The sequence below is a fragment of the Atta cephalotes genome (assembly GCF_000143395.1).
Source record: "Atta cephalotes unplaced genomic scaffold scaffold00045, whole genome shotgun sequence".
In the NCBI taxonomy this organism is placed as follows: domain Eukaryota; kingdom Metazoa; phylum Arthropoda; class Insecta; order Hymenoptera; family Formicidae; genus Atta; species Atta cephalotes.
The window spans coordinates 1,003,303-1,017,240 of NW_012130109.1; the positions used below are offsets into that span (position 1 = coordinate 1,003,303).

The 13,938-nt window shown below is 34.1% G+C and overlaps 1 protein-coding gene across 1 annotated transcript in view; it reads left to right on the forward strand.

Moving 5' to 3' along the window:
- LOC105622484 (neurogenic locus Notch protein) overlaps positions 1-13,938 on the forward strand; it is a 318,234-nt gene that overhangs the window by 201,753 nt on the left and 102,543 nt on the right. Inside the window, exon 6 of the mRNA XM_012203901.1 lies at positions 11,991-12,347. Coding sequence (XP_012059291.1) covers positions 11,991-12,347 — 357 coding nt within the window. The remainder of the gene's footprint in view (positions 1-11,990; positions 12,348-13,938) is intronic.

The following is a 13,938-nucleotide window of genomic DNA, read 5'->3' on the forward strand; positions in this document are numbered from 1 at the left end:
TATAATAATAATATTATTATTTATTTACGTATATATTTATTTATTTATTTATACTATATATATATATATATATATATATATATATATATATATCATTACATTCATATCACTTAAATACCTAATGATGGAAAATATAACTATTTTCTCTTGTAACATCAATAAAAAAAAATTACATATTTTATTTTTCATATTTTTCTATTATGTTTTACTATTGTAAAATATGAGAAAATAGTAACATTAAAAAAGAATACTTTTTAATCCTTACCGTATAAGATCGAGCGATTCCTGTTCATGCAAGCTTCTTTAAATCTTTCAGTAATTATAAATTAAACTACCTTTTATTATTTTCCAAAATAAAATTTCAATATTTATTCTAGAAAATTGAAAGTATGTTAGTGAATTTTTAGAGATTTTTTGAATCATTCTAAATAGATGGAAAAAACGGACGGATTCTAGTGACCCATGTTTGGATGAGATATCAAAAATTATACCTTATATTATAAAGAGAATACCTTGTATTGTTAAGAATCTTATATTACGAATGAACTTGTTGAGGATCTGCTGCTTCAAAAAACAGCTTATTCAATAAGGAAAAACTGAGTCTACTCCCCAAAGGAAGCACGTTCCGTATTATCGGCATTTCGCGGCTGCGTCGAAACCATCTCCCAATCATGATCAGGTCACAAACGAGAATGCACCGCAGGAATCGATGGGATACGGAGGGAGGGATTGCGCACAGCATCTCGTCGGCCGGATCTCTCCGAAGTCCATCATTAACCGGGGGACCCACCTCTAGGGTGAGGCCATTACCCATTCAAATTACGCTTATCGGTGGTTCCCCTCTCGTGTATACGAGCGCCTCTTATGGCACCAGAAAATCGGGCACAGAGAAAGAAAAAGCACGCATTCCTGAGTGAAAAAAAATGGGCTCCAATCTAGCGAGAGTGAATAAAAAAATCGGATCTTGAAAGAGAAGATGGAAGAAGGGGGATGAATAGGAATTTCCAAATAAAACGAACGGTATATTGCTCTCTATCACTATTATCAAATAAAACTTAATCTATCAAAATTAAAGTTAAAAAAAACTGTTAATTATTAAATGGAAAAACATTGAATTAATAAGACTTAAAAAATATGAATATATAAGTACGTAACTTCCAAGTCACATGGCATTATAGAAAATTAAACAGATATTACGTTCTTTCTTTCCTTTCTTTTACTTTCTAAATCTGAATCAGTGGATAGTCATTAATTATCCAATGGCATACTTGGCACTGATCAGTGAAGTTCAATTAAAAAAGGAAGAATGTTTGAATGTTTATATAACTAAAATACTGACATTTGCATGTTAATTTGAATTTTTCAATACCATATTCATTGAATTTAAGCACTAAAACAAGCTCAGCAAACGAGAATGGATCAAAATGGATTGAAATTTTTTTCTATCCGAATGCATATTTTAAATAGCGAATATTTTTTTTGGATTTAATTGGATTCAATTGGATTCGATTGGATGCAATTGGATTGAAACACTGCATTTCCTATTCAAAATTTTGAATTGCAGTATTCAATGTGTACAGAAAAAGTTAATATTATTTTTAGATTGAAAGCCATAGAGATATGTTCCATGCAATTCCTATAAATAAATAAAAATGCATTCAGGATTGAAAAGCATTCATTTTAACATTCGTGAATCAATATTTCTGAAAATCTGAATCCATTTCAATTCATTTCAATCCATTCTCGTTTGCTGGGAGGTTAATTAGATCACATAATAAAGATTAGCTAGGTTAGGGATCTCATATTTAATTCACTGATACCAATGATTATCCACTGATTCAGATTTAGAGAATACTTATTGCAGGGTTGATAAAAAACATGTTTTAAACATTTCAAAGCATGCTTAATTGATATTTAAGCATATTTGAAGCATTAAAAAAACATATTTAAGAAACACAATACATTTTATTCTTTAAAAAAAAAAACCCCTAGTCTTTACCCAACCCTGATTTATTCACTCTGATATTTTTTGTTTTTTTTTTTGAAACAGCAAAACTTTGTATCAACTACCAATCTATCAATGATAAAATCTTAAATTTTCTCTTTTTCTTTTACGTTTTATAATTAATATTATATTATTTAACAAATTTTTATACGAGTCTCTTATGCAGATTATATTGCTAGTTTGGATATGTTTTCCGTCTTCTCTCACGTTAGCACTATTACACTATATTTATATGAATATATTTTACAAACTTTAGTAACACAGCATTATCCGAATGCATCACATATTCTAACTCGTACATCCTGATTTGAATTGTCTCTTTACTTTCCGCTTGAATCGACCATTTGCATCTCTCTTGTGTTTTTTTTTTCCAATTGATCTCTCTCGTTCATTGTCCCCCCCCCCCCCCCTCTCAGCTTCACCAAAGTACCCTCGACCACTCCCAATCCCATATGCCGACGTCCATCCGGCCCTCCTTTCTATTCGGTCGACATATTATGCGGTGTTCACGTATGCGCGCAATGGGGCAGAGATATGATCGTCCATCAAACGGAGAAACTGCACGACGAGCGATTTAAACTTCTATCAGAAATTATCAGTTGATTTGCGATATTTGTTGCAGTTGTTAGTCGATATGGCTTAAGATTGTGTATTTTTCATTTAAATAGATACGCATCTTATCTTCAGAATCAGAACTCGTGACGAATTCATGGAATGAACGTAACTATGGAACAAAACGACGAACAACACAACTTCTATACGTAAATAATAACCATTGCTTGTTTGATTTTCGAAGCAGCGTAGTTTTTTGATTCCAAGAGTTTCTAGCATTTAATATATCTAAACCTTAAACGATCGTTTTGATTGTTGATTTATCGTAGTACGTATTTATCATAATATTTTGTTTGCGCAATGTTAACAATATTTTATACGGAATTTTTTCGTTCATAAAAATATTTTGACTTTTTTTTGTTATTATAAATTTAACTAGTTGATTCTGACAGAAGGGCAAAGTGCTTTATGTCGGCTCATTATCCGCTAACGAGGACTAACCGTATCGCGATAATTACTCCTTACTTGGATTTGAAACGTAGCAGATGCACACATTCTCTCTCAGCCACAGTTATACTTTAGAATGGTGATCGATGACTATCCTCGTCGACATTACCACGAGAAAATGATTGCCCGACTGTTAATAATTACTGTAAGCAACATGTAATATATATTAATTTCCGTAGCACTTTAATTAATTTTAAGAGAAACAAGTGCACGTGCGAATGTAAAACAAATTTTACAACTTATGACCTATCGAAAACCAATCTAATTCCACTCGTACATTCTTTAATTTAATTTTTTAATATTTTACATTCTTTTCGTAACGTAAATTTATAAAAAAAAGGATAAGAGATAAAAAATTAATGAAAATATAAAAATATTTAATTAATAAAAATATAATCAAATTAATTAATAAAATATATAAAATTAATAAAAATATAATAATTCTTCTCACACTTAAATAATTGGAAGATTTTGTTTTTAAACATATAGTTTCAATACTGGTAGTGGAAGTTTAAAATTTGAAAAATGGTCGAGTAGTCATGTTCCCCGAGAATGTCATCAAACGCACCGAGTTGCATCTAAATTGACTATGTAATCAAAATAATGGTAATGTTTTGCCGCTGTAGCTGCTGTTCGTAGTAGTGAACAAATAATTTTTCTACGGGTACCCCCTCCGCCTATAGCGTGCTCTCGTGGCCATCTAATTCCGGCTGTGCTTTTCGGTGGGGAGATACGATCCTCACAGTTAACCTTCCTCTTCACTTGGTGAGGTCGAATATGTTTTCAGTGTATCTCAATTGATCACACTGCTTCGAAATATTATATTAGAATATTATATTAGAATGCAATTAGAATACGTTATTAAATGCACATCAACACAGACATTGTCTCGAATCTATTCAAATAAATGTTCCTCTTCCCTATTTGTAATTAAAATCTACAATTGCTCTTAATTACCTAGATATATTCTTTTTTCATTGCCATTATTTGTAAATCGCAAGCAATTTGATGGAAATGATTCTTTGCTCTATAACGTGCAAAGAACGAAATCAATAATAAATTAAGGTGAACGTCTCTTGGTCGATTGTTCCTGAAAAATTTTTTCGCAATATCCTAATGATACGTTTTTCGCGCGATCTTCTGCGACTTTTCTGGAGCGTGAAAGCAGGAAGTCGCGCGTACTTGTTCCCGCGCCGTTCCGGTCGCCGCCGGTTGAGCACCATCGTCATCGTCGTCGTCGGCAGCGGCGGCGGCGGCGGCGTAGTCGGCGGCATGAGAATTTTCCCACAGTCTCCACCACGTGGGCTCAGCACGCGGGAAGCACCACCCGCTCCCGCGATGTTGCCACACCTCGACCCGACTGAGAGGCACTGCATCGTAGCGCGCCTTGTGGGCCAGAGAGGAAGGGAGGGCCACAGAACGAGACGGAAGGTCCCAATTGAAGGGAGGAAGGTAGTACCATACCACGACGATATACGGTGAAGGAAGAGCGAGAGAGGGGAGTTGGAAACTGAAGAGAAGGGATCGCAATGGAGGAAGAAAGAGACGGCCAGTCGTAGCTGTGGTGCAAAGGAAAGGGACAGTGTGGTAGCGTGGCACAAGGGGATCGAGGTGGAAGCGTATAGGGCGTTTTATATTCGTAGGAAAGGACATTCGACACGGATGTCCTTTCGCTGCTTCTACCATCGCAGGGTGCTCACTGTATAGCATAGAATTTAACATTCGTGATCTTTTTCTATCTTTTTCGCTGATCGATTGATAATAATCGATAGCGACGCTCAAGCATTTAGATGTTTGAATTAAATGAAACAACATATTACGCTTCCTGTATGATAAACACTTGAAAACACAAGCTGGAAATGTGATCCGGCGGATATAACGCATCATGATGAGCGACATGACGGAAGAGCGCTTATAGCGTTAAGCGGAAATAAAGGGATATCCTTGCAATAGAAGGGAAGCCTTAGTGGTACGTTAAGATCGTTCTTGCACGATGTAAAGTGTGAGTTCAATTTCATGGAAACATGAAATTCCCGCAGGAAGCAGTTTTTGGTGATGAAAAATTCGTAATTCATTTTCAGGATAATATCGACCTAATAAACAAGCAGTATCTCGATTTCTGATTTCTCTTTCTCAAGAATTCTCCGAGATCTATATCTCACCTTTCCCGCCATACGCAGATATTTTAAGGTGAATGAAATCATTTAGACTGCCTCGGCGCAACTAATTGCCACGACTCTTCCAGATTCTTGAAATTCCGGTTCAACCTGAACTGTCACGCAACGCATCCTTCGGCGATAAGAAGAAGACCAAAGAATAAAAGTAATTTTGCATTCCATCGAAGGATACCTTTGTGCTTTGAAGACACTAATGATTTCTCGAATCTTCTTTTTTTATGAGACTCATATATTAGAATAATGAATATACTTTAATTACGAAATCAATACATATACACTTTTTTACAAGTGTAACAAAATCTGTTTTTTTCCAACAGTTTCTGATAATAATCATACTTTATAAGATGTAACTATTCTTACTTCGGAATTAGGATAACTGATATGCAATTGAAGGTAGAAGGATAAACGTTCGGACATTTTTGCAACGCATAATATTTTAGTTTTATATATGTAATGTTGTATATATGTAATGTATACATATATATATACATATATATCTATATAAATACATATGTAGATAATATTTCAGTTTTATACACATATATATATATATATCAATTTCAAAACATTAATATTACAAATAGTAAAAGAAAATTTTGACAAAAGGCTCAAATAATTTATAAAATTATTTGATTATATTAAAAATAAAACGAGGCTGTCTAGCCAAGCTAGATCTTAATGCTAGATCAACTACAAAAACATAATTATTATACGAATGTTTCGACCTCTATTGGGTCATTCTCAATGTTTAAATCAAATATACAATTTGAAATCAACGGCTCATTTGAAAAACAATAACTACATATGATGATTTAGATAGTAAAAGTAATAAAATATAAATTCATCACCGTGTGTGTACTATTTCGTTATAAGTCGTTCAGGGATCGAAACGTTTGTATAGTAAATTTATTTTTTGTAGTTGATCTTGATTTGTGGTCCTCGTTTTAATTTTATTAATATTACAATTATTATGAGGATAGATGTTCGGAAAATAATTTTAAACGCCGAATCTCACTACAGCTCTGCATCGGTAATAAAGTAACGGATACATGTATCCTCGTCGAATAGGTTCCGCTCAACACGCACATTTACACGTATACACGCGCATATGTGTGCAACGACTACTCCGATCTGGGGTGAGGCTCAACGGACAATTACAATTATGGGGGTTCATCCAGGTCGATTTATAAGCAGCGGTGGCTTTTCTATCTTTATCTTACACATTTACGCGCTGTTTTCTTTCTCTCTTTTTTTTTCAGCAAATCTTTACATAGCCCTTTTTTCATCTCCATGTGAACACATTCCTTTTATCTGAGCCGAAATGCCGACAGGCTATTTCGACTTAGTCATTTCGATTTAGTTGTCTCCAATAAGCACTTAGTATTATTGATATAAGATATGATTAGTAAATATAAAATTAAAGGACTTATACGCTATTTTGGTTTCTAGAGCTTTATATCTACCTGTCTTTCTTCTCTTCTCTCTAGTCGCTTCTCTCTAGTTGCTGTTGGATCCTTTGAATTATCGTAGTGCATGATAGGATTTGTCTTCGGAGAGTTGACGGATTTTCAAAGAAGGGACGCACTTTATGGAAATCTCTAACGTCATTAGCTCGGTCACCGAGTTCTCCCTGATATCCTCACAAAATATGCTGCGTCTATGTAAGAAGTGCTAAGAATAATATGTCTGATATCAGACACCAAATTGTTCCTGTAAGCGTCTCAAGCAGAACAAGTCACGATAACATCAAAATGATGTTAAAATTAATCGTAATTGATTAGCTTTTAGTGATCATTTTGTGGAGCTATTTTGATGTCATGATGATTTGTGTTCTGCTTGGAATATTTTATATTGTTTTATTTGCGTCAGCATTATGGAAAGAACAGTTTTACTGAAGCGTATAAAATTTAGCTAGATATGGATCTAAAATAATTTTGTTGGACCAAAATGATTATGTAAGACGCGCAAACTAGAATGTTCTAGCAGGAAATCAAAAATAATGAAAAGAATATAATCAATTTTACGATTAATATACTACATAAGCATATTTTTATGTCCTGCATTGTCAAAAAGAATAAAAATATAATACTCTATATAATAATATTGATTTTTTAAATTAATTAATTTCAATAGAGTTTAGTATTAGCAACTTTTTTAAATAAATAGATATATACGTACATGATCATCTCGTCTGTTTTTTGTTACTTTTTAAAATTCTTATAATATTTGTTAATATTATAACATTATTTTAAAGTATATTTGAATATTATATATATGTAATATAAATATATATTATATTATATAGACTTGGAAATGTATTGGCAATATATTTATGTGTATATTTTATATGTTGATACATATTTGCAAAGTATAAATTCTAACCGCTTGTCTGCTGTCAAAAGGGGGGAAACTTGTTTGCGAAATGGATAAAAAATAGAGTGCTGCAGGGGGCATTGGTCGATTTCTTGTCGATATTTCGAGACTGTGTGAATAGTACCGTTGTAAGGCGAGCAAAGAAATAAAATGATGTAAAAAAGATGCGAGTATGAATGCGGAACGAATGAACGTGTAAATACGCGCGTGGTCGATTCTTAGGTAAAAGAGGCGCGTCTCTTTTGTTCACGCCGCAGGTATCGATATTAATGGCAATCGATTCGTCGTGCTGGATGGACCCCGCATCGCCACGCCGTTGCTCGTTCCCGACCGTCTACCCTAATCGTTTGGTCTCGGGGGGTCCTCGAATGTCCGAGTAGCTAGTTTTTCGGAGCGTCGTCCTCGCGTTCCCGCTCGCGCGCCTTTTCTGTCGAGAGCGTCGTAAGAGAGCGCGACCGATCGATAAATCGATCGACTTTGTACGGAATATGAGATTCCGTTGAATGCCGCTGTTTGATGTCTGCCGTTTAATTATGCCTCCTCACTCAAAAACTTGAGAGTCAATATCACGTGGACCTAAGCGAAAGAAGATGCGCGAGAAGAGCGGAAAGAGAAATGGAGAGAGAGAGAGAGAGAGAGAGAGAATGAGCACCTCCAGGGGAAATCCAGTCACGAGGAAGGGAATGTGCAAATGCCATCGCGAACGTTGAGCCGCAATTTTGTTCTTGTAACGGAGTCTCCTCCGAGGAAAAAGACCTCGAGTGAGCAAGATATTGTAATTGCGTTATCACGAGAAAAGTTTGCGATGTGCATTACATACAGGAAAAAATTTTTATGATATCTCGTTTGATAAATTATCGTAATATACACTTTTATCCATCCGTATTCTAGTGATTTATCAGATGCTTTATGATTTATATTGCATTGCATCAGATATTACATTTTTCCTCTCTCTTTTTTCTTGCGACCGTATTTTTATATTACTGCAATGATTGCATTAATTTTTATTACACATTGAAAAAGAATATTTGAGTTTTTGAATTAAAAATCTTAGAGATAGATGTGAAACCTCTAAAACGGTCTTTTTTAACATGGTCTTTTTTAACATGGTAATTTGAGAAGAAAAGAAGCCCTTATGAAGTTTCTTAGCGGAATCTCGATCTCAAAATTCCAGCTTGAAACCTTTCGAGTGCGACTATCCGTGCGCACCTTGCGAGAAATCCATACCATCTGAAAATTCCTATGATGTGACGTTTCTCTCGTTAATCGCTTAAAATTGCAAATGCCCAAATAAAAATGAAAACACACATTTGATCCTCATTAATTATTTCCGTCTATTTTATTTATCATATTGTTTATATTCAAAAGGGCTACTTAATGATTATCATTAATTGACATAAATAGAGGTCACTATGATACAAGAAATCGTGAATCGATATATCAATCAGGATGAGAAAAGATCAACTTTTACGTCTATGAAGCTACGAAGCCATTCTTAAATGATTTCAACGAATTGCGGTGAATCTGCTGGCTCGACTTTCGCGTCGCTTTAACATTAATGCCATGGGCATCCTTCGCGGGCTTCTAATAATAATAACGTGATAGACTTCATGAGTACGTTCTGGCCTGCGTTTTTATCACTATTCTCATCCTAAGTCACGTCGTCGTCGCTGCTACATAGCCGCGGGCAGCATAGTCGGATGTTCTATGAGGCATAAATTATGCGCGCCATTAGATGTTAACTGTGGTCCATGACCAGGTATGTATCACCGAGTAACTGCTGATACCGGTAGATAAGAGCAAGACGAGAAGAAGAACACGTAAAAGAAGAGAGAAAGAGAGAGAGGAGGGGGGGGGAGGGGGGAGGGATTATACTTTTTATATTGATCGAGAGCTGCACATATCCGGATTTTCTTAGGGCGTTTTTATTTCGCGTCTAATCATTCCGTGTGCATCAAATATCTTGACGTTTTAATCTGATCTAACGCACTTATCTTGTCGCAATGGATTATCAGAATCAAGAAAATGCAATCTCATTACGATGATATATCGATAAGAATATTAATGTGATTATTCGAAATATTTTACATGACAACGTGAATGACAAAATTGAAAATTTTTTTAAACGCTTGATACTATTTTCGCATAATATAATTGCATTCATATGATATAAATACAATCAATTGCATACGACTAAAAATTAAAAATTTGCTACACTGATGTTTAATGCATTACTTATTTACAGTAATGTTATGTATTTATTCGTTATACTCTTAGCATAAAAGATAAATTGTCTATATGTTGTGAAAATATTACGTAAGTGTGTATCGATGCGACAAAATGTTAGATAATGTAACAGTAATAAATGAATTACTAATACTACAATAATATATTAATAAGTGCGCGCTATACCGTGCCGGTATGTGTTCTTGCCAGTAATTAGCGATATATCATTCAACATATCTCTCTTAGCGAGATTTATTTTGCAATGAATAAAACCCACACACAAGTCTCGCAATAATATCGACGTTTTGCGCAACATGTCGCCATGGTAATTGCCGAGCGGTTCTATTAGGTTATCACTTCGTTTTCTGTTCGCGGTCTCTTTTCTTGATATTTGCTTGTACACTTATAATCAGAGTTTACTGATCACCCTTTCCTATCGTCATTTAATTATACCAGTGACTTATCTAGTGTTGCGCTTGTTTCTTCACAATCTTATTATCGGAACTTTCAGTTCGTAGCAAGATAAAGATTAAATTCTAAAAAAGATACATGTCTTTATACGTCACTTATTTTATCTTTGATATATATAATCGAAATAGATATGTATTTAAAATTAAATCTAAATTATTATATCAGAATGGAAGCTTTGAGCAGAAAATAGGTGCATAAAATATAAGAATTAGAAAGTTCAGAATTATTTTAAGTTATAAATATCTATGTCGACAATGTTAGTCGAAATTAATCAATAATCTTTATATTTTTATTAAACACTTATTATAGTACAATTGATTTATAAATATTTATCAAACGCAAGGCTATGTATTGCACGCAATAATATACACGTAATAAAAGGTTTCTCAGGTCACCGTCGCGAATTCGTTAGCTATCGCGTGTCCAAATGTTTGTTTTGCCCAACAGAATAAGAGCAGAAAGCGACGGATGAATAAAGTTCCATAATGTGCGGATAATCGAGCAGTCATGCAAGGTCTGTTCGATTGATCCACCATCGATTCCTATCGGTCTTTTTCTTATCCTTCTAAAGTTTAAGAACTACGCAGGTACAATCAGTTGACGTTAGAAACAGTCTGTTCTAAAACAAAACTACTTAATTTCCACTCAACTCAATTGTGTAACATTGCATATATCAAGTGCGCAAAAAAAAATTATGTACGCTTGTACAATGATTTTTTCCAAACGCTTTTTATCTGAAAAACTTTGCATCATGTATTCCCTGATTGGGATAGCAAAATATGAACTTGTCCACGTTAACGAAACTGTGCATTGCATTTTATTGTAAAAATTGACGTACACGCAGTCTCAGACGTTTCCGCCTCTATTTGCTTACCGTTTCTTCGCGCGATTTGGCCGGAAGAAATCCGTCCCGGCGTATCGGAGCGCCAATTTCATGGTTATCGGAGCTCATCGCTTTATCCTTTCGGCATGTCAGCTTGCGATCTCTTCTTACTCGGTTGGCCTCGGTCGCGCGATCGAAGCATAAATTCATAGAAGTGATAAAACCAACGCCTGACATCAACGGCGCGTCTCGATTTTTCACGCCGGCGGACGTGTTGTAGTAATAAGTTCTCTTTATAATCATGCCACGAACATCATGCTGATGCATTGCCGAGAATGATCGCAATCGCTTTCTTTGTTTTTTCATCGTCCGGTCCTCTCGTTAAACGCCGATTAGAAAATATCTCCGCGATTCGTAAAAGATTACTGTTTCCTTCTTCTAAGGCTATTAATACTCACATGATTATTAATAGCGCTGCCGATCATAATTATGCAAATGCATTCAAGTGTCACGAATGAAATCGAATAATCAAAGCTAATTACGACGATTTGAGAATTCCACCAGTACTGATAGTTTAATTATTTAAACAACGCATCTGAAATCATTTGTCATCTATTTACAAAAATTGTTTAATAATAATATTCGTATTAATTTTATTTGTATTATTTTTAACGTGATTATTTAATATTTTATCTTTTATTATATAAGAGTATAATTATTATATAAGAGTATTCATTGTTTAATTTGCGTCTCGTGTGGATCTTTATTTCCATTTCTCATTTTAAGATTAAATTTTAATATCTCTAGTTTTTTCTGTGATAATGAAATAACGTATTGCGATCTTTTTATCTTTCAGGATTCCGAGGCGATCACTGCGAGGAGAATATTGATGATTGCCCAGGCAATCTCTGTCAAAATGGTGCCACCTGCATGGACCGAGTGAACGAGTATTCCTGTTTGTGTCCACCGGCTTTTACGGGCACGCAATGTGAACTGGATGTGGACGAATGTTCGGTACGACCGTCCTTGTGCCACAACGGGGCCACATGCACGAATTCGCACGGTAGTTATTCGTGTATATGCGTGAATGGCTGGACTGGACCCGATTGCAGCGTCAACATTGATGACTGTGCAGGCGCAGCCTGCTTCAACGGCGCAACTTGCATCGATCGCGTTGGCAGCTTCTATTGCCAATGCACATATGGAAAGACTGGTAAGTCGTGAGTGATTTTCTGTAGAATGTTAACACAAAATATGGAAAGTAAAAACAGAGATCATTACTAAGATAATATTTCCTATAGCGCATTTATTTAGACACATTTCTATTTATTTAGGTTTCCCTAAAATTAGATCGGAGTGTATTCAGACAGAGTATGTTTAAATGTCTAAAATAATTGTGAATATATTATATTTCGAAAGAAATATGATAAATAAGCTAATGCGTATATATAACAGTAGTAACATCAAAAATTATACTTTTTGGATTATATATATTTTTTTACACATTTTGCTATGCTAAAATTACGGATATATAAGTATATACAATATCTTAATTTAATTCGCAAGATGAGTCTCAAAGAGTTTATAAAAATTGTTACAAACAAAGATATTATTTGTAAAAACGTTCAGTATCAATTTTTGGAAATGTTTCCAAGTATCTTATATTTTTTACGTTGTAACCATATCACTGCTTAGCTTATCTTTTTATCATAGCGATTATTTGATTTGAGCGAATTTTACCAATCGTCGTAAACATATAAAGTAACTCTAGTATATACGCCGCATCTATCAAAAATTTAATTTATTAGGTATTATTTACTATGTTTAAAGTAAATGAACTATATCCATAAAAACTTTGTACTGTCTATTATTATAAAAAAAAATATTAGAAATCTGAAATATTTATATTTCGTATTAAAAAATGAACTTTTTTAAACTGTTGCATTTTTGTCGTATATTCCATAAGGAATATATGACTATTCATAGGGGAGGGGAGGGGGGGGGGAGTACGGGTGGCTCGTAAAAAATTTACAAATAATGCATATAAATAATGCATATAAATAAAATGATACAATAATTTATAAAATACGATTATAAAGTTTTATTAAGGAATAAGAATGATCAATATGTATATGAAGTAATAAATAATAATTACAATTCTTACTTCCCAAATATATTACAAGTGTTATGATATGAGATATATATTTCGTGTAATGCGTTTATTGTATTTAGTGCACTGAATTGAATCTGCGCACTTTGTATGCTTGGGGCACAGTATATACAGTAGCGCAACTTTCTGTCGGCACCTTTGATGTTAATGTTGGCCAAAATGGAGTGCGCATGCATGAAATAAGTAAGTTACCTAACGATTACCATCTAAACTTCTTTCTTCTTCCTTTTTTCACTCTGTCAAAATTCCTCGCAAAAGTAGATTTATTCATATCGTAATCCAACGAATTCGTTGAAGTGAGTAAGTGCTATTGTAGGAATATATTGAGCATATTAGACGCGAATAAATCTAATATTGCAATGAAATAATTTAAACTTTATGAAAATTAATAAATTTTTGTTCGTCACTTTATCACTTTATCACTTTTTCACAAAAATTAGACCAATCTCTCGAGAGTTCTCACACAATATTTCATCAAATGGACAATATACACATAATACTTCCCTTTCTACTCTGAACCATGTATACTTGAAAGACAAATGTTTAATATTGAAACGCTTACTTAAATAGAGAGAGAGAGAGAGAGAGAGAGAGAGAGACAATAAAAAGGAAGGAAAGAGACGGGACTAACTTA